Below are 22,604 nucleotides of genomic sequence, written 5' to 3' on the forward strand. Positions count from 1 at the left end.
AAACGGAAAGAAATCCATCTTAGGATATTATATATTTCAAAAAGGCCTTTTGTTATGAAACTTACATTGAATTTTTCAGTGTAGGGTTATCAAGTGAAATATGTATGCACTGCCAAGCACGACATTTCGCTGCAGAAATGGTAAAATGGACATTACTTCGTGTTGCCACAAGGTTTGGTTTAATTTCCACAACTTCAAGTAAACAACGTACTTAAAGATATAATGCTACATGATAATGATTTCATGAACCATATAGGGCAGTATAACAGTACAATGGCCTTTGCATCCTCATAACTGTAGACACATTACGGGATTAGTTCCATACTGTTTTAAGATTCAGGGGATGATCATAGGTACGTAGGTGTAGGAAATACACTCACGATCATAAAAACCAGAACACCTTGAAAGACTAGAGATAGGATGTTCATTTTCACAGGACATGTGCATTGGTATGTTCTGAAGAAATGATTAGCATTTGAACCATGTCGGCCAAGTTCAAGGACCACATCGATATCTCGGTGCACCACCACCGACCGGTAAAATGTGTCTGTGGCTCTCGTTGACTCTAAAAACCGAAGATAATGCATCAGTGTGACTTGAGCAGACGTCCAGGATGCCCGCAGACGTACGCGAGAACCGTACCGTCAAATGAGTGAGTTTGAAAGAGGGCGCATTATTGGCATGAGAGAACGTCATGCATCAATCCGGGAAATTGCTGCTCGTGTGAATCGAAGTGTTTCAGCAGTGCAACAGACGTGTACAGAATAGTTCACAGAAGGCCGTAGAACACGACGAGATGGGTCTGGTCGCACCACCCAGAACCCCCTCCCCCGTGAAGATCGACACCTCATCCGAATGGCATTGCAGGACAGATCTGCGTCCTCCTCGGTTCTGGCGCAACAGTGGAACAGTGTAACACATCGTACACTATCAGGAGTGACAGTCCATCGCCGTTTATTACGGTCTGGATTACTGGCGTGGCGTCCACTTCGCTGTCTACCTTTGACTAATGTGCATAAACATGCTAGACTGCAATGGTGTATAGAACGACGTCACTGGGGACAGGAATGGCAGCAGATAGTGTTTTGGGACGAATCCAGGTTCTGTTTGTTTGGAAATGATGGCCGCATTTTGGTTCGCTGTAGACAGGGGGACAGGCATCACATCGACTCCATTCGCACAAGACATACCACACCAAGTCAAGGCCGTATGGTGTGGGATGCTATTGGGTACAAATCACAGTTGGTGGGCGTCCAGGGCACTGTGACCAGTTTGACCTACATGAATGACGCCCTGCGACCCGTAGCCAGACCCTTTCTACATGACACCCCAGATGCCATATTTCAGCAGGACAATGCACGACCACATGTTGCTGCACAAACGTGCCTTCTTGTTGTCACACGATGTCAGACTGTTGCCCTGGTCCGCCCGATCACCGGACTTGTCGCCAATCGAACATGTGTGGGATATGGTCAAACGACGGGTGCGGCGCTGTGACCCAATGCCAACCACAAAGATGAACAGTGGAACCAGGTGAATGCAGCATGAATGGCTATACCCCAGGACGCCATTCGTGCCTAATACGTGTTGATGCCATCACGCATGGAACAAGTTATCAGTACACATGGAGGACCCAGTGCCTGCTAGCCAACAGGGCACATGCTGAACCTAGGTGACTGAAATGCAGAACATTCTAATGAACATGTCCTGTGAATATGAACTTCTTATCTCTAACTTTCTGGGTGTTGTGTTTTTTATGAATATGGGTGTATGAGTTTTCTCCGAATTCGCTCTACAGTCTGTAAAGAGTATTTTTTGTTGTTAATATGAAAATGTTGGTGACACCATTATAGGATTTTAGATAGCGCATCTACCTGTAACTCACTCGGCTTAAGGTTGGGTCCCAGAAATATTAAAACACACACAGGTTAGGCCTACTTCTGTTGGGAATATTCTGATGTAATTAACAACCATAGAAAATATTTCTTGCATGTGTTGCTATCGTTCATTGTTTCTGCACGACATTTATACTAACTAAACTGTATTGCTTTTTGTCCAATCCTTTGCTTAATATTAAAATAATTTTCATAAAATACGAATATAGTACTGGTAATTAAATAACAATCCTTTATAAACCTTTCTCTTTTATTATTGGTCCACTTAAGTACCGTAATTCTAATTCCATTGTCTCTACAATCTGCAGGCCTACCTTTTTCTTAAAGAATCATGAACTTACGTAGATATTATTATTATTATTTTTATTATTATTATTATTATTATTATTATTATTATTATTATTATTATTATTATTATTATTATTATTATTATTATTATTATTCAGTAGTATCATACTTCCTTTTGATTACTTCCCCCCAATTAATCATTATCCTAATTCTATACTCTCTCCTAGCTTTTCCTGATATTTCCATCTAAACATCAATCTTAAGAAATAAAGAGTTCTAAATAAAAGAGTCAAATTATATTTTAAACTCCTATTGTATTTTCAAACCTTAAATTAATCCTTTTCTTCCAAGATATTTAGCAGTCAAATTAAGATATTCTAACAACATACCCATACTGTCTTGCCCGTAGCTCCGTCCAGTAGGTATGGTTTTCATATTAAAATTTTATTACAGTAAATTCATTGCATATTTTTAGTAAATGTCAGTTCATATGAGAAGTTCAGACGAATTATCATGAAAAGAAATAATTAATCATGCAGTAAATTACAACTAGGCAGCATGAAGGTGTAACTTGTCTTAAAAATATGTGAAAAGGTGGTTAAGATGCACTAAAGAATGTTTCTGTTATCAATTCAAACTTTATTCATTATATACTGAATATGATTTTCTATTACTATACTTGTTAGCCAGGTTTAAAACCTTAAAGTATTTTGTAAGAATATTTAACCTCCTAAACCTCTTGAATTACTCACAAAACCAACAAGGCAATAGATAACTTTGATGCTTTGGTATATGTACCAGATGAAGCTGTCAAGTAAAAGTTGAAATATAAAGAAGATCTAAACTAAGACCCACGAGAGTTGGAGTCTGACGTTTAGCGTATCCGGCGAGGAAAAGTGACTAACGCTGCTCGAAAATGGTTGTTGCTGTGGCAACGATAACAGCGATGCCACATTTGAGGAACCTATTGCCACGTGGGTTGGCTTGCTCTCAGTCGCTTTTGTGATATTATTTGGAGTGGTACTGTATTAGCTGTGTTAGTTGTTGCTGCTTAGGGTTAGTGATTATGAAATCTCATATTTATCGGCAATGATGAATTCCATTTTAAATGCTGGAGTATTTAGCATGAGCTTAGTATACTGAATTGCATTAGGCCTCAGCCTGTATGAAAGGTGATATGCCGCAGACGGAGATAACTATGACAACACAGCATACTTCGTAGTTACTGCTTTCGCTGTTCTCAAATGTCACTCGCCAACTCTCGTGGGCCCACTTATATTTCTGCTCTTTACTGCATGGATTTTAAAAATAAAGACTGCTTTTTGTTACATTCATTGATCTGTCTTTGTCTTATCCTTGGCTTTGACAATATGAAAGTGACTGAGGTGTGAGCGATGCCAGTAATGCCATTCCTTATGCAGCCAGTCTCTGCTATGAATGGTGTGAAAATATTGCTTATAGGTTCGGTTGGTACACGCATTTCAGTGGGCTTGGCAGAATGATATGTAATAGCAACTTCTAGCTTGGTGAGGAAAGCAATGGAAAACTACCTCGCTCCTCATTTCCCTACTACGCATCTTCAGTGATGTCTAGGGCATCTATGACATCTGATAGCAAAGCTGTGGAGGATCCAACCAGCCTTAGGCCTGAGGGTTGAACATACTTGTGAATTTAATGAAATGTTCTTCTGTAATTAATTATTAGGTGCTACCGGTACTTGATGATTACTAACCATTAAATTCTTGTTTCCCTGTCTCTCTTCCATTTGATCACACCTGACCTCAACACAGGTCATATTTGCTTGTGGGAATTTGTTGGATGCACTTGTTGTGTTGTTGGGATTTTGCTTGCTTCCTGCACCTTTCTGTATGCTTGTGTGTCTTGCAGGGTGGCTTGAGCCTTTGCTTGACCGCATTGCCCGGGATGCTACCACAGTTGTGTGCCCTGTCATTGATGTGATCGACGACACCACGCTCGAGTATCACTGGCGCGACTCGGGTGGCGTCAATGTTGGAGGGTTCGATTGGAACCTGCAGGTAACCGCCGCTGTCCACGGCTGGTAGCCTGCTTATGAAGATCTCAGAGTCAGTTTATTATCTTTGTTTGATGAATACGCTATGCATGGCAACCTCTTCTTCAACAGAGAAATGTATAATATTTTTCTCATTTATATAAATCTTTACTATACTGCTCTTAATTTTTATAATTAAAACTGCAGGTATTGCATCTCACTCTAGTGGGTAGAGTTGAGGTACTGCAGTGTGTATGAGACCAGGCTTGATTCCCAAGTTTATTTAGACATTAGTCCTAGATATGGAATGGATTTTACTCAGCCCTGTGAGATCAGCTGAAGAAATTAAGTGTGGTGAAGACCATGCGATGCCTGTATTATCTCATAGAAGTGAATCATTATACAAGAGATATTGTTACTAAATATCATTTTATGTCAGGTTAGTACCTAGGTACATTTCTGTGTCAGGTGTAGTTTGGGATACAGTTGGTGTAAAATATTTCTCTAAAGCTTTGATTTATCCAGTTAATAGAAAAGTGCTAGGATTGAAGGAAAATAAAGAAGGCACAGTCATCGACAGTAAAGTAGAAAGTTCTGGACTCGCCAAATCTATTTTTAGATTACTGAAACAGTATTTTTATATAATTTGACTGTTCGTTTTTCTCTCTTTCAAAAGGTTTGGTAAAATAACAACAACACAGTCAAGTCTAGAAAGAGCTTGTTTAATGTTTTGCTTGCTTTCTTTGCTTTAATTGCCAGGAAGGAAGTGATTACTTTATATCTAGTACTTGTGAAAATTTTTCAATCAAGCTGCCTACTGGTGCTTCGCTGGGAACTCTCTTAATGTAGTTATTTTGAGGCACTGATTTGTAAATGAAGGTCATACATAGTGTGAAGAATGCAGTTTAGTGATAGTAGTTATATGGTGTAAGTCATAAGAACTCAATAAGAAATATGGTTGCATGGATAGTGTTACAAAGTTTCTGTAATGAGATGAAACTGTGAAAAACAAAACTTGGAGCACTCTCATCCCGATATCCCTGAACTACTTTAAGAAAACAATTTAGATGGCAACACCATTAAATTCTTGTTTCCCTGTCTCTCTTCCATTTGATCACACCTGACCTCAACAAAGGTCATATTTGCTTGTGGGAATTTGTTGGAAAATATTTAAAGAAAAATCTTGTTTTTTATTTTTGCTGGAAAAATGTAATATCAGCACTATGGTATAATACCCATGCAGTTGCAATATTGGTATTAATATATTTTATATTATTATATTCTGAAAAGAAGTTTTTTAATCGCAAAAGTAAAATATACTCACATGAGGCATTTGTATTTAAGCACCCTTAATTACCAACGATCTGTGCCAGAATTTGATTGCACAATCTTAATCCAGGGAGACAAACAGCTAAATGGTCACAAAGGAAAAGAACTAAGAATATTTGCAGGACTGAAAAATAGACTTCTAGGAAAATAGGAGAGAATTAGTGGCAAAATATTTGCAGCTAGTAATGAACCAAGCAGTCATCACTGTACTGGCTATGAGGACAATTAAAAGAGGGAAAGGTAAAGGCTTTAACTATCGATAACCTCGGCAATAAGTGGAATAGAGTGGTTAGCTCTATGCCCGGCCACCTTTGCCCCAGGAAGTAACCTGGGACTCACTTTCGTATGCTTCGCTAAATGTGGAGATCTTATTTCTAATTTTTTATAAACTTCCTGTTGGGGAATCAAAACCACATCCTTCTGGGTTAAATGAGCATGCCTTTACCTCTTTGGCTAGGCAGCCTCAGTTATTAATCCTCTTTTAGTTGAAGAAAGTTTGTGATCTTCGACTAAGGGAGAGAAGAAAGGGGTGAGGTATAAACCTTACTAATTATAAGAGAAGGTTAGTTACCGTACCGTAGATACTCAATAAATTTAATATCAGAAATATGTTTTACATCATTTTGTTAGGAGTGGAGGTTGCCGTGACCTTTTTTTTTGGTGCTTCAAAGATATTAATTTATAAATTCCATTACTCCTTTAATATATACTTTTGATTTTGAGGTTCTTCACAAGCATGGCACTGATATTCTTAGTATATTTTGTTAGAAAACTTCAATTTTAAACCTACAGGATGGTTGGAACCTTTGTTGGATCGTATTGCTCGGAACAGCACAACTGTGGTCACCCCAGTCATTGATGTGATCAGCGATTCAACACTGGAGTACAAAACATCCCACGGTTTCTCTGTTGGAGGGTTCGGCTGGAATCTTCAGGTAAAGTGATGAAAAAGTCTAATAATCGTGAGTATATATTGACTTGTGGTTAGTATCATGGAACATGATTATGATCCTTTCCTTTTCATAACTAGGTTTAATCTTGAAGTTTTATTTTATATTTATTATTAGTATAGCATCAAGACTATTGACTTTAGTATTTGATATACACCTTTTCCAATCAATCAACCAATCTCAATCAATCAATCAATCACTACTGATCTGCATTTAGGGCAGTCACCCAATTGGCAGATTACCTATCTGTTATTTACCTAGTATTTTCTTAAATAATTGCAAAGAATTGCAGATCTCCTGCCGTAAATTATTGTAATCCCTAACTCCTCTTCCTATAAACAAATTCCTATAAATAAATAATTCCAGATTATGAATTTGGACGTTATTTATGACTGTGTTGTATAAATTAAAGTTTAATATTTTGGTTGTAATTGTTTTAATAATACTTGTTCAGTAAAGTCAAGAATTTTTCAAGTATTTTGTAATTATGCATTTATATAAAATGTGAACTGCAACTTTTATATTAAGTCATATTGACAGAATTTGAAGAGAGAGGATTGGAGGACAGCTTTGGAGTTACTCTTTGCTCTAAATTTTCACTCATACTCTAAATGCAGCACTGTTCTATTTTTTGTTTACAAAACAATAAAACAATAAAACAGGACTGAGACTATTAAACAATATTTCCATGTTGACAATGCTTGGCATTAATTTGGACTAACAAGAAGTGTCTAAACTCATTATTCTAATACCAGTGCAGTAAAACTGTATAAGTCATAAATGTTTGGAACTTGTATTAACTTTTGTTACAATATGTAATACTTTTCGATGGCACCAGTAACATAGGTACCTTATTTTAAAAATTAAATTTTAGGTACCTACCCCTAAACTACCATTTTATCCAGAATTAATAAAAATTGTTTATAACCTCGACTGTAGCGCCTTATTCCTAGATGGCACCAGTAACATAGGTACCTTATTTTAAAAATTAAATTTTAGGTACCTACCCCTAAACTACCATTTTATCCAGAATTAATAAAAATTGTTTATAACCTCGACTGTAGTGCCTTATTCTTAGACTTAACATGCCGATTTTCATTAAATTCTGTTTGCTCATTTTCTCGTGGTTTGGCATTGATATGGACTTTGCAACAAAAATTGAAATTCATGAATATCTCTGTTATCATAGACGGTACGGTAAAAATATATAAGACATAAATGATCAGAAATGTAATTTAATTGTATACAACTTCAGTTATGTAGTAGTTATCAATAGGACCATTAGTAACAATAATATTTGAGAATTAAATTTTAGGCCTTCCCTAATCTACCATTTCACTCAGCACGAATAAAATGATTTATAGCCTAGATTGTAGTGCATCATTCCCCGAGTTTACGTACCAGTCATCATTAGCTCCTTTTCAGCCATTTTCTCGTGTTGCCCATACATACGTACAAACATGTAGAGAGTCAGACAGATGGAAAATTAGAAAGTGCATTTCCTTGTTACTGTCGACATGGCCGATTCAGAAATACCATTCCTTTTAAATTCTGAGCAATGTACAGACAAAACTCTTATTTTATATTTATAGATTTACCAGATAATGTAAAAGGAGTTAAATCATGGCTAAGAAGTGGTATTATGGATGTATTAGAACGGGGGTGTTTGTCATAGAGACAGGATGGGAACCATAGGAGGGGATGTATTATAACTAGTGAAAGAAATATTTGTAGCTACAAAAAAGTGGTTAAGAATGAGAAACATGAAATTCTAGGTATAAGGTTCATTTCTTAAGATAATAGGCTTCTTTATATTATTGGGATGTACACACCTGGAAATGATGGCATTGATACTGATGCAGAATTATTTGATAAGGTAATCAGCTATGCGAGGAACAACGCCATACCAACACAATACCATATTTTGATATGAGAGGCTTGGGGGAGTTTTTAAAAAGTTTTTATGATCAATGGAAAATGGTAAATAAAAATATAAACAGATAATGGGATGGATTTAAAGCAGTTGTTGTGGAGTGTGTACACAGATATGTACTAACACCTTTGAAAGTGGTAAGGTATGGGAAAAACCCACTGTATTATAATACAGAAATAAGTTGATTAAGAAAGAAGTGCAGGTTAGAAAAAAATAGAGTTAGGAATGGTTGTGTAAGTAAGGAGAGATTCAAGGAACATGCTAGGAAATTGAATTTAGCAGGAATATCAGCGAAGGATAACATGATGACAAACAAAATTGGCAGTCATATGAATCTTAGTGAAAAATGGAAAAATGTGCCATGAAGGATGAACTGGTACCGGAAATCATTAATAAACAAGGAAAGTGTATAGACGAGGACTTACAGAAGGCAGAAGTATTCAGTCAGCACCATCTCAAGATTGTTGGATATAAGAAAAATGTCCAGGTAGTGGAAACAAAGTGCTGAAATTTATGTATGAAAATAATGATATTTTCAAACAGATACAAATTGTAAAGTTAGGAAGGCAGCTGGGATTGATAAGATTTCCAGTGATGTACTACAGGCAATGGTTGGGATGTGGTGTATTTGAATTGTTTTTTTTTTTTAAATACTGTTTGAATGAAGGAGGTATACCAAATGAATGGAGAGTTGTTAGCCCCAGTGTCCAACAGAAGGGGTGATAAACATAAAACAGATAATTACAATCCAGTCACCTTGTCCAATTTCTTTGTGATCATTTAAGAAAAGGCTAGGAAAACAACAGATAGTGAATCTGCCACCTGGGCGACTGCTCTAAATGCAGATCAGTAGTTATTGAAGTTCTTTGAAGTTCTTGTCAGGTGTTGTTTATAAGATCTGGGAAAGCATTTATTCTGCTTATATTTGATACATTTGAAAAATTACTAACTGGTGAGATAGAAGGCGCCGAATATCCTCTCATTTCACGAGCTCCTCCACCTGCGTTGTTCAATGCAGTTGCCATCCATAAAAATGAAGACAGGGCTGAGTGTACCATGTTCAAAGATTTGGAGGTCGGTACACACATGCAACATTATGCCTCCCTACACCATAACATTTGGACCACTAAAATGATCATGTTCGACAATGTTCCTGGGTGCATTATGTCTTTCCACCTCTTGCCAGATGAGGGTACATCTAGAATCACTACTCAGACTGAATCTGCTCTCATCTGAAAATGCACGCGACCCCGCTCCTCGTTGGTCCAGACCTGATGCTCTTGGCACCATCGCAAACAATGCTGCCGATGTGCAGGAGTCATCAGAACACAACGTAATGGTCATCGGGCAAACAGACCACTCCATGGAGTTGCCATGCCTCTGTGGAGCATGAGATTGGGTGCCTAGCAATCCTGTTAAATGTGATTGCAATTGCACCCACTGTTTGACGTGAGTCTCTTCTTGCCTGTTGCACAATGTAGTGGTCATCTGCTGCTGTAGTTGACCGTGGTCGACCCCCGCCTCTCCTACAGGAAGCATTGCCTGTGGTTTGGAATGCTCTCCATTTACGTGAAACAGTGTTGTGAGCAATACCAAACTCCTGGGCTACACTCATCACACTTCGTCCTTCTTCAAGTTTCCCGATGATTCTTCCCCGTGTGAAGTCACCCAGATGTTGTCTCTGGGCCATGGTATACCACCGCCACAGTGCATCATAACAGCTCGCTGATTGACTCACACTGTCTTTTCCTGTTCCTTCAACCGCCTCGTTTTGTGGGGCCAGACCCATTTGGTGGTCTAGTCGCGCTGACCTCATGCCAGATTTCTATGCACGTGTGAGAGACCTCTGGCAAACATGTTACCGCACTTTCATTCGTTTTCACCGAGTAGTTTATATGTTATGTTGTTTTATCTATCTCATCCTTAAGTTTTGCACAGCAGTGTACTTTGTGTAATATACAGTAGGTTATTCCATTCTCAATAGACACTAAATATTTCCTTATTGCCTGATGATCTCAAAGTAAATCTGAACCATTAATTCATTTTGTCTTCCTCCCTTCTCTCTCGCTCTCTCTTAAAAAATTAAAATTAAAAAATCGAATGATATACTTGATTACTTCTTATATGATTTATGTTTTAACTTTATTGGAATTGGTATCTGTATTTTAATTTTTAAGTTTAAGGTTTAATTTAATATTTTAATATTATAAAATGTAGTTAGTATATTCATAAACTTGTATTGTGTTATAAGTAGACGCTACATAAAGGGGCTTTTCAGCCTCAGTGGCATGTATATCATCATTATCAATAAATTCAATTCAAATTATCAGTTCAATTCTCTCTTAACAAAATGTCTCCTTACATACTAAATTCATGTAATTTTCTGTACATAAACTGAATTTCTGATGTCTTCCCCTCTTAGTATGCTGAAAAATACAGTTTTATAATGCCATACAATTTTCGATGTGTTTAAAATACTGCCAATATTTGAAATATTATTTATTCTTTCTCTCTTTTTTTTAATTTCTCAGTTTAACTGGCACGCTGTCCCTGAAAAAGAGCGCAAGAAGCACAAGAACCCTGCAGAGCCGGTCTGGAGTCCTACTATGGCTGGAGGACTCTTCAGCATAGACAAAGCCTTCTTTGAGCGGCTTGGAACTTACGATAGTGGTTTTGATATCTGGGGAGGTGAAAACCTTGAACTTTCCTTTAAGGTAGGAAATATAACTACAAACCTATTTGTTAAAAAACAAGAATGATAGAGAATTGAAATAGGAACATTTATTTGCATTATTTATGCATATGTCTTATAAAATGTTAGAAATAGAACAAAGGTCAGATAGAACCAATGAAGGACTAGTGGTTGTAAGCAGTAATTAAGTGTCCGTAAGAGATACCATTAATGAAAGTATAAAAGAGCACATATGAACAAAGATGTTTGTTTATGAAACATTGACAAACTGGGAAGGGAAGAATTATGGAGGGAGAATAACTTGCACAGGAAAGGAAGTATTTCCTGGATATACACAATACATAAGGATGGCACAGAAAGACAAAATTAAATATTTCATCATCATTGAGGGCTTGGATTTCTATGATCTATGGATCTGGAAATATACATGCTCATATGTCCTAAGACATACCAAAGTATGACTTACAAACCTGGGTATATGATACCAAGAAATGAAGTATTTTCCATGCACCCCTAACCGCACAACCAACTTGCTTGGTTCTTGCTTTGAGCCCTCCCCAAATATACTTCATCCTAATAAAATAATACATGTTGGTTCACAAACAGTGAGTACATTTTAACTTGCAATGCCATTTTCCAGTTTATGATAATGAAAATTCATTCAAAGCTTATTCTTTGTAAATACATTTTATTTTAACATGTGATCCATGTGGCTTCCATTACTGTGGATAACCTCTTCAAGGTGAAAACACAATTGCAATGGCTTTGTGGCACAAGTCTTCAGTAATAAATTCCACTATTCATCTCAACAATCTGTGCACTTATTTCGTTTGTATTATTGGGTATTACAGAAAAGACCTTCAGTTTTGAGATAAAACACCATTAAAAATCTCAAGGGTTTAAATCTGAACCCGAAGGGGGCCAAAACATCCATTATTATGGTGCTCTGGATAGCAATTGGACATGTCATTTTCTGTCTGTACAGATTTTTTGTACAAACAAAAAGTGGTTTTCTATGCTACGGTTCTACTTTTTTTGTGTGTCACCATGACACTCTTTGTCTCGGTGAGAAGCAATACAGCTTTAGCAATCCACCATGGTGTAAAAAATACAACTGATGCAAGATAAGATGTACAATATTATAGGGCAGGATCCACCTTTCAATACTCCGTAATAAGATGGTAAAAAGTAGTTACAACCTGTTTAATGGGACCGGTTTCAACACATTTTAAGTGTCATCATCAGCCAATTAGCGAAGATCTTAAAATAACTAGCACATTGAATACAGGCAAAAAATTAACATTGTATCATAACGTAGCAATTCAGTAAATGTTCAAAACACAATAATCACAGTCAAGAGAGTAAACAGAACATCACTATCTTGCGCCGAAAACAAATATAGCTGAAGTTCATAAGCAGGTCAAGTATGCACTTATGTAAAGTCGTTGCTAGGCAGGTCTTGTAGGTATTTGTTTCTCCGGCCGAAGAGCAAAAGGTGACGTGAATGAAGTCCTAGGAAAACAGTGTAGGATTTAATTTCGTCAAATTTCAAAGTGGACATATAGGTTTTTTAAAATAATTTAAAACGTTAAAAAAGAATAAAGCCAAATAAAAAATATATTTAAAAAATAGGAAGAAATAATGAAAGAAATACGAGGTTCAACTCGAAACAACTTGCCGTAGTAATTGATAAAGAAATGATAAATAGAGAAAGGGGGGACGTTAATTAGAGGGTGGTGATGGTGGTGGTGGTGGTGGTGGTGGTGGTGGTGGTGGTGGTTATTGTTATTAGAGGAAATACAATTGGGCAACAATCCTTAATATAACACTAATTCGAAGAAAAAAGAAAGAAGAAAGAAAGAGAACCGACACTTCGAAAAATGAAGATATCGGTTAAAGGAAGACAAGGGCCACGAAGGGCGTGAAAATGAAAGACTCCCTAGCCCTCGCAAACCTAATAGCATCGGGGTCGGAAAAGAACAAGAATTGACCAAGGGAGGTCGGACAGGATAGATGAAAGTGAGGAGCCTGGCACAAGTAAGTGGAAGCAATGCCAGGACTCAGCTAAGGGCCCCGTGGTCGCCAACCCACGCTCTGAAGTTCAGAGCCCCTGGGGGATGGAGGATGGGAAGGAAAGAAAAAAGGAAGGGATCCGATACTTCGAAAAATGAAGATATCAGTCAAAGGAAGACAAGGGCCACGAAGGGCGTGAAAATGAAAGACTCCCTAGCCCTCGAAAAACTAATAGCGTCGGGGTCGGAAAGGAACAAGAGTTGACCAAGGGAGGTCGGACAGGATAGATGAAAGTGAGGAGCCTGGCACAAGTAAGTGGAAGCAATGCCAGGACTCAGCTAAGGGCCCCCGTGGTCGTCAATCCACGTTCCGAAGTTCAGAGCCCCTGTCCGACCTCCCTTGGTCAATTCTTGTTCTTTTCCGACCCCGATGCTATTAGGTTTGCGAGGGCTAGGGAGTCTTTCATTTTCACGCCCTTCGTGGCCCTTGTCTTCCTTTAACCGATATCTTCATTTTTCGAAGTGTCGGTTCTCTTTCTTTCTTCTTTCTTTTTTCTTCGAATTAGTGTTATATTAAGGATTGTTGCCCAATTGTATTTCCTCTAATAACAATAACCACCACCACCACCACCACCACCACCACCACCATCACCACCCTCTAATTAACGTCCCCCCTTTCTCTATTTATCATTTCTTTATCAGTTACTACGGCAAGTTGTTTCGAGTTGAACCTCGTATTTCTTCCATTATTTCTTCCTATTTTTTAAATATATTTTTTATTTGGCTTTATTCTTTTTTAACGTTTTAAATTATTTAAAAAAAACCTATATGTCCACTTTGAAATTTGATGAAATTAAATCCTACACTGTTTTCCTAGGACTTCATTCACGTCACCTTTTGCTCTTCGGCCGGAGAAACAAATACCTACAAGACCTGCCTAGCAACGACTTTACATAAGTGCATACTTGACCTGCTTATGAACTTCAGCTATATTTGTTTTCGGCGCAAGATAGTGATGTTCTGTTTACTCTCTTGACTGTGATTATTGTGTTTTGAACATTTACTGAATTGCTACGTTATGATACAATGTTAATTTTTTGCCTGTATTCAATGTGCTAGTTATTTTAAGATCTTCGCTAATTGGCTGATGATGACACTTAAAATGTGTTGAAACCGGTCCCATTAAACAGGTTGTAACTACTTTTTACCATCTTATTACGGAGTATTGAAAGGTGGATCCTGCCCTATAATATTGTACATCTTATTTCTCTATTCAATACGGAACAATAATGAAGTTTTTAACTTTAAATGATGCAAGATAGTTGAAAATTGGATCCACTCCAGACATTCTCAAGAAACAGTTGAGCTGTGCACAAAAGTTAAATGGCGCTTTTACCAAAAATTAAAAAGTTATTTACTTTATAAATGTGTCAGCTGTTCATGTGACACCATGTACATAGCCTAATGTATAACCTGGCTGTTTCTCATCTTTAAATAGTTTCCAGAAATTCTGTCAGGCTGCTTTTCTTTGATGTCTTAACTCTCTCTCTCTCTCTCTCTCTCTCTCTCTCTCTTAGTCCAACCCTTCGTAAGGGTGTAGTGGCATCACGCGACGGTGATCTTCCTCCAGGAGTCTCTGCTTTGGGCATGGTGACTTGCTTGCTGTAAGCTCATCCTGGTTAAGTTCTTGATCTGGTCCATCCATCGTAATGACGTACGTCCTCTAGGTCTTCGGCCTTCGACTTTTCCCTCTATGATAAGTATTTCCATTGCCTCCTGTCTTCTGGCAATATGACCAAAATATCCGAGTTGTTTTTGGTTGATAAGGATCGACAGTCTTGTTCTGATGCCGAGCTGTTGCAGGATCGATTCATTAGTACGGTGTGCTGTCCATGGTATTCGCAGTAATCTCCTATAGCACCACATTTCTAGAGCATCAATCCTGCGGCGATCCGCCATCTTCATCGTCCAAGTTTCTGCTGCATAGGTCGTGATAGGGAAGATCAGAGTTCGCATGAGGGTGAGCTTTGTCTTGGAAGTGATAGAGGTGTCCTTCCAGATGCGAGTAAGTTTTGCTGTTGAATTTCTCGCAATTGCAATGTGCTTGCGGATCTCAGGTTCACAGTCTCCAGTATTTGTGACAATAGATGTCTTAACAGACAGACAAAGATTGAACTGAACCTCTTTCTGACCTTTGCAATACCCAATTCAGGATAAGAACAAAGTATTAGGTAATGATTTGTAATGTACATACAGAATTAGATTTTCAACTCTATTATATTTTGGTACAATTGTATTGTTTGTTACAAAAAAAATTAAAAAAGCTTTAAGAGACATATACTTATCATTAAATATGTTGATTGCCTGTAAATTTGCAGGTTTGTAACAAATATGGTGCTTGTAATATAAGCTCATCTTTCTATTTTCAGACATGGATGTGCGGTGGAACATTGGAAATTGTTCCATGTTCACATGTGGGACATATCTTCAGGAAACGTTCTCCATATAAATGGAGATCAGGAGTCAATGTACTGAAACGTAACTCTGTTCGACTGTCTGAAGTCTGGTTGGATGAATATGCCAAATATTACTACGAACGAATTGGAAATGACCTGGTAAGGATTAGAAGAGCATGAAATACTTACATGTATACGTTTCTGCAACTCGTTCATATGCAAGCTGGTGACTTCTAAGTCAGACATCTTAAAGCGACAATATTCATATGCACTTTTATTCCTTGTACTTGATATGGGGAATGAAATTATGTTGCTTTCCACTACCATTACCAAGACCGTGCGTGCCATTTGAGGTTCTGTATGATGATGTAATCAACCTTTAATTTTTTGAAAAAAAAATTTGTTAAGTAGTGATTTTACCTCCAATCTTTATGAAGAACATGACGTAACATTCAAATATAAGAATATTGTATTAATAAAGTGGTAATCATCTGTGAAATCTAATATTCTATTTTTGGTATCTTACTGATGTGATCTGTGCTCTTTATAATTTGCCACTAGCTGTAAATGTATAACACCTTAGTTTTTAATAAGTGACTTTGTCATAAAACATTTGAAGTATAATGTCTAGGTTTGTAATTATTGCAGTACAACCTCAAAGATGTCCGAGCTACCTTAATGGACAAACCAACAAAATTATCTGCCCCAAATTTCAAGGCTAATTTAGTTAACAATTTCTCATCACTGATTCCGTACTCCAGCAGGCCTGGTATGGGAATGAACAAGCCTTCAAGCCTTCTCCATAAACTTCTATTCTTTTCCCCCATTTTGGACTCCTCCTGGCCAGGTCATTTTCTATCTGCTTCATTCAGCTATCTGCCTAGTAGTCTTTTTCCAATAATGTTTCCTTCCAAGTAAGCCATCTGCATTCATACCGATTTTATTCTGACAATGTGGCCAGACCATTTCAGTCATGATTCTTCCAGAATATCAAGCGCACTCTATTGTAATCCTAGTTGGAGGTGAAATGATATTTTTAAATTTTTTTAATTTGCTAGTTGCTTTATGTTGCACCAACACAGATAGATCTTATGGTGATGATGGGATAGGAAAGGCCTAGGAGTTGGAAGGAAGTGGCCGTGGCCTTAATTAAGGTACAGGTACATTTGCCTGGTGTGAAAATGGGAAACCACGGAAAACCATCTTCAGGGCTGCCAACAGTGGGATTTGAACCCACTATCTCCCGGATGCAAGCTACAGCCGCGTGCCCCTGACCGCATGGCCAACTTGCCCGGTGCGAACTGATGTTGTCCCTTCTGGTTTTCTTTATACTCAACCTAAAGAACTTCATTTCTGTTGCTTGCAGTCAACTGTTGTCCTTACCAGTAGCAGCGAATTGGGGGGTAGGGGCGGTTGCCCCTCCCCCTACCCCGCTTTGTGGAGAAAAAATTACATTTTAATTATATTTTAGTCCCATAAAACTAGGAATAATAAAAATTCTGTTGCCTTTTCAGCTAATTCTTTCCTTTAATTTCTTTAATTATTAAGAAAAATACTTGGCAAAAATACACACAAAATGTCATTCGTCACGGCTAACTGAATTGTACAGCACCACAGCAAGTAGTGGAGCCCTGCGGAGCGATGCGTAGCATGTTCTGTGATGAAGGGTAGCAGGGGTGTATTTTTATCAAGGTCACCTGCATTTGTCAGTCTGGCAGTCTCACTCAATGTGTCTGTTCAATTCTGTCGCTCAAAACTCACCATTTTATGACACTGTTTTCAATTTTTTATGTCTACCCCCTACCTTGCTATATCTCCTAGACCTGGACCTTTTTTTGTTGTCTATACAATTTTGAGCCCTCCCCACCCCCCCACCCCCCTTTTATTCCCAATCACCGCTACTGGTCCTTACTAATCAGTGTTTAGATCTTAAAAGGTACCAATTTTGCTTGTCAAGGAAAGCTTCTGTGCCATAATACAGTAACAGAACTGTGGTTAACCATTGCTGTCTTCAAATAAGTGGGCTTTCTCATCTATCCAAGTTCTTCTATATTCATTTCTTCTGAGCCTCCAATAAGTTTGTTTCTGCTTCCCAACTTCATCAGTTGGATGGGCATCAACACTCACTGAGGGGCTATCTTGACAGCTCCTTTGTTTTAAGGGGAGTCATGTCTGAAATGTTGCAATTTTTACACACACAAAAAAAAAAAAAAGATTTTTCAATTTTAACCTAAAAAAACATATCAGCTTTTCCTTAACAATATTTTGAAAGCTATAAATACTAGATTTGAAGGGTAGTGTTTCAGGGTATTTAGAGCAAATTTATGCCCCTTTCTCTCACGCTGTCAGACACCGTTAGCTTCAAACTTCTTTCAGACTATATTTATCTTGTAGTAGGCCTACGCTGTGCATAAGAGGAGAAAGACATTTGAGCAAGTAATTTATCCAAGGCAGTTTTGAGCTCAGTATGTTTCTTAAAACTCTCAATTGCTTTTATCTACCTTTAAACACTTTCAGCTCGTTGCTATCCATAAAATGCTTCTTGCAACAGGGTTCTTATTGGATTTGCTTGAAATTTTCAGAGAATGTTTGATATGTACAGGAATGAAAAGTAGTTCTGCATTTTATTATCATTTGAAATTTACCTTCATATTTTTACTCCTGAAATAGCATGAAACTAACTTTTTGCCTATTGAAAGAATAATGAAAACCTAACAAAATTACATCTCCAATAGGTTTTTTTTTTTTTTTTTTACAAGTTGCTTTACATTGCACTGACACATATAGGTCTGATGGTGACGATAGGACAGGAAAGGGCTAGGAGTGGGAAGGAATTGTCTGTGGCCTTAATAAGGTACAGCCCCAGCATTTGCCTGGTGTGAAAATGGGAAACCACGGAAAACCATCTTCAGGGCTGCCGACAGTGGGGTTCGAACTCACTATCTCCCGAATACTGGATACTGACCACACTTAAGTGACTGCAGCTATCAAGCTCAGTCCAATAGTTTACATCTGACTTCAAAACTCGGAGTTGTTCTTATATATATGAGTATTTTTGACAAGTCTGCCAAATTATAGCCCAAAAAAAATGAAAACTGTGCTGCAAGGAACATTTTCCATGAAACATATAAAAATAAAAACCATTTGTCAATAACTTTACAACCAATTAACTGAACAACTCAAACTTTTGTGTGGAGATCTTATTAATATGTGCTTGTTTTTTTTTTAATTTAGTTTTGATAAGTGGTAAATTGTAGAAATTCAAAATTTCAGTCATGACTCCCCTCAATCAATCAATCAATCAATCCAATCAATCAATCAATCAATCAATCAATCAATCAATCAATCAATCAATCAATCAATCAATCAGTCAATCAATCAATCAATGATTTGTATTTAGGGCGGTCGGTCAGGTAAGTGTGGGATGAAAAGAAAGCCAGATAAGCACAGGAAAAGGGAAGAGACAAAAAGAAAAAGATGAATACAAATGGTAAAAAAAGAACTAAGAATACATGACAAACACAGAGGGAGAAAGGTGGTTGTAATTGTTGATTTAAGAGGAAGAAAACCAAACCAAACATCATGGCACTACAGCCCTTGAAGGGCTTTGGTCTACCAAGTGACCGCTGCTCAGCCCGAAGGCCTGCAGATTATGAGGTGTCGTGTGGTCAGCACGATGAATCCTCTCGGCCGTTATTCTTGGCTTTCTAGACCAGGGCCACTATCTCACTGTCAGACAGCTCCTCAATTCTAATCACATAGGCTGAGTGGACCTTGAACCAGCCCTCAGGTCCAGATAAAAATCCCTGACCTGGCCGGGAATTGAACCCGGGGCCTCCGGGTAAGAGGCAGGCACGCTACCCCTACACCACGGGGCTGGCCCTTTAAGAGGAAGAGCAACTAGACAACCATTCTCAGAGGGAGGGAAAAAGGACCTCAGCAGGTCTATATGTAATACTAACATGAAAACATAAAAGGATTAGGATAATCTCCATACACTGCTATCATCGAATAACCATGTTTTGTTTCCTAAAGTCAAAAATGTGTGCAATTTTCCCTTCAGTTTTTGCCCTTTTTATACATTCATTCAGAAATGATACATAAAAATGTTCATAATCCAGCTATTTTTCTATTATCATAATTGGCAAAGTAGCAAAAAGCATGTTACCTTCTGAACTACATAACTTCTATCCTAATCAGGCCTGGTTTTTCTATTTCTTCTCAACTCCCAACAAGCTCAAATTTGCTTCTTCAGGAGGTTCAGCTTCAACACGCATTGAGGATCTTGAGATCCTCACTTTGATGCAGTTTGTGCTCATTTAACATGTTTTGTTAGCAAAAGTAAAAAATGATTGCTATTTTCCTTCAGTTTTGATCTGTTCATACAGTTATTATTATTATTTATGCGAATAAGCCCATTAAGACTATGCAAAGTACTTAGAGGCGTTCATTTGCCTTCCTCTGTGCCCATATTTATTTCATTCCTTTACTGTGGGCTTCCTTTCTGTCTTCCAACCAGGTTGTTCCAGTCTTCTTCTTTGGTCTTTCTTCTTGGTCACCTCGCCATTTGTGAATTTTAGATCTGAGGATTACCCTGTTTTGTACATCTGCTGGTGTAATTCCTGACTGTTTCAAATTGGTTTTGATTTTTTCAATCCTTTTCATTGTGTCTGTTTTAGCTTTACTCCTGTTTCCATAGAATTCGACTATTTGTTTGGTACGTCCGTCTGGATGCATTCTTTTTATATGTCCATAGAAACTTAGCCTGCGTTTTCTAATGTCACTGTAAATATTTGTGTATTACTTGATTTCCTGTCTGCCTTCAAGTTGGTATTTTCCATTGGTGAGTTTTGGGCCTAGAATTTTTGTTATGATTTTGCGTTCCTTTTTCTCAGTGTTTACAGTGTCTGCTTTCCTGTTCAAAATTAGCGTCTCTGACACATGAAGATATTCTGGTTTAATGACTGTATTGTATTGTCTTAGTTTTGTGTGCTTGGAGATGCAATTTGTGTTATAGATGTTGTTGTTGTTGTTGTTGTTGTTGTCGTTGTCGTTGTCGTTGTCGTTGTTGTTGTTGTTGTTGTTGTTGTTGTTGTTGTAACTTTGAAAAAGTTATGTAAACATACTAGCTACTTTCTTGCAGATATTTGGCAATTAACCCTTTAGCATTCTTAAATTGCCTCCTTATATGCAGTTGTTGTATGTATCCATGTATACTGCAATTCTTTTAACAGGTATACTTACTATGAAAACAAATTTTGTTGTTTCAAGGGTGATTTCGGAGATGTTTCTTCCCGCAAAGAACTTCGAAAAAAATTAGGCTGCAAGTCTTTTAAATGGTACCTGGATAACATATACCCAGAACTTTTTATTCCTGGAGAAGCTGTTGCAAAGGGCGAGGTATGTATAATTCCTTCAATTTCATTATATTACTCTCAGTACATAATAATTTCTTGCAGTTTTTGTAGCTAATCTGTCATGAATAGGGTTCAAAAGTTTATGACCTAAAGAAGTAAAAAATATGCCATAAAAACTAGCTAAATATGACCTTAAAAAAAAGGAAAATTATTACGTGAATTTTAGAAATAGGTAGCAAGTATTACTAGCATTAAATGTCTTAAGTATCAAAAAAGTGATTAGCAATAACACAGCAGACACATTTAATCATGCGAACTAATAGAGCTACAGCATGTTACAACTTTTAACATTCATTCAGTATCCTAGTCTTGAGCTGCGGTTTTCACTCGGTTTTCCTAAAAAATTAACCAAGAACTGTAGTTTTGGTATCTGTCGGAGTCAAGAGACATTGCCTAACAGGAAGTTTTTTGAGTACAGTAACGTAAGTATCTCTTGATCATATTCTCTGCCAGCATTGCACATCACGACCGTGTATGTGGAAAATAAATCTCCTTCGAAGGTCACTCAGTATTTTCTTGTCATCGTCATCGTCCGCTGCGACTCTTATTCGAGTAAACATATCCTTGAGCAGTTTACATTTTTACACTCACAAAGCTTTGTGAATATGTTTCGTATGACTTAGTAGCCCAGACTTGGCAAGAAACATACATCCACACAGATCACATGAAATGGTTGGCGGGGGGGGGGGGGCAGAACTGAGCTTGACGGAGCTTCTGTGCTTGTTGTTTATCCTCTTCACATTGCCATTGTTACTCTTCAAACTCCAAAACTGATGTAGAAACAGTGTGGCGCCAAAGTGTATGATTCCTTGTAGGCGACTGCGAAAAGCTTCTTTCTATGCTACGTGACATCACAGATGCATATTTAAATTTAGTCAGTTCATTGCTTCTTAGCTGTGATTCATCTTCATCTAAGCTAGATCCACTACCCTCTAAAATGGCACTAATTTTTCAAATTGTTACATATCCCTCACTTGCTTTTAGTACTTCAGTGAGTTTGTTCTACATCGTGACTAACACACTACCCCTGGCGTGTTCTACTTTCCCGAACTCTCACATAATTCTAAACAAGCAATTCCTAGCTGAGAAGTTGTTTTCGACAGACCTCTATAATTTGAAGTAATATATACTAATTTTCCCTACAAATCATTGGAAAACATTTCCTGTACTACTGTCAAAAGCAGAAACGATTTCTTGCACAGTTTTGTGGTGTTCGCAACAGAACTCAGCTGTGCTAAGTGACATCCCTCATTCAGTGAGCACTGGCTGAGGAGCAAGAGGAAGTGAAGGCACATGATCTTTGATTTTTGCTCCCTAAATGGAGCCTTCAGGAATATTTTCATAACGTTCAATATTAACCAATCAACATCAGGAAAATTCTGCCATATTTCGTCAACAACCCTGTTCAGCCCGTGAGTAAGACACATTAAATGGACCATTTTTGGGTAGGGTACCTTAAGTCCCCTTACTGCATTTACCATATATGGTGTGCATTTGTTACTAACAAAAAAGATTCATTCTCACTTAATTTTACTATCCCACAAGAGCTTCATGACATGGATTGGTTAGCGGCATTTAGAACCTCTGAATGAAGAAAAAATACATTGCCTGGAAGATTCAT

The 22,604-nt window shown here is 37.7% G+C and overlaps 1 protein-coding gene across 2 annotated transcripts in view; it reads left to right on the plus strand.

Annotated features, from left to right (window-relative positions):
- Pgant9 (polypeptide N-acetylgalactosaminyltransferase 9) overlaps positions 1-22,604 on the plus strand; it is a 455,552-nt gene that overhangs the window by 398,184 nt on the left and 34,764 nt on the right. The window contains exons 4-7 of one of the 2 annotated variants that reach the window (XM_067145039.2): positions 4,071-4,219; positions 10,938-11,120; positions 15,540-15,725; positions 20,838-20,966. In XM_067145039.2, the coding sequence (XP_067001140.1) occupies positions 4,071-4,219; positions 10,938-11,120; positions 15,540-15,725; positions 20,838-20,966 (647 nt within the window). Of the gene's footprint in view, positions 1-4,070; positions 4,220-6,315; positions 6,459-10,937; positions 11,121-15,539; positions 15,726-20,837; positions 20,967-22,604 lie in introns of both variants that reach the window. The other variant, XM_067145040.2, reaches the window with a different exon arrangement.

The sequence above is a fragment of the Anabrus simplex genome, chromosome 4, assembly GCF_040414725.1.
Source record: "Anabrus simplex isolate iqAnaSimp1 chromosome 4, ASM4041472v1, whole genome shotgun sequence".
NCBI lineage: Eukaryota > Metazoa > Arthropoda > Insecta > Orthoptera > Tettigoniidae > Anabrus > Anabrus simplex.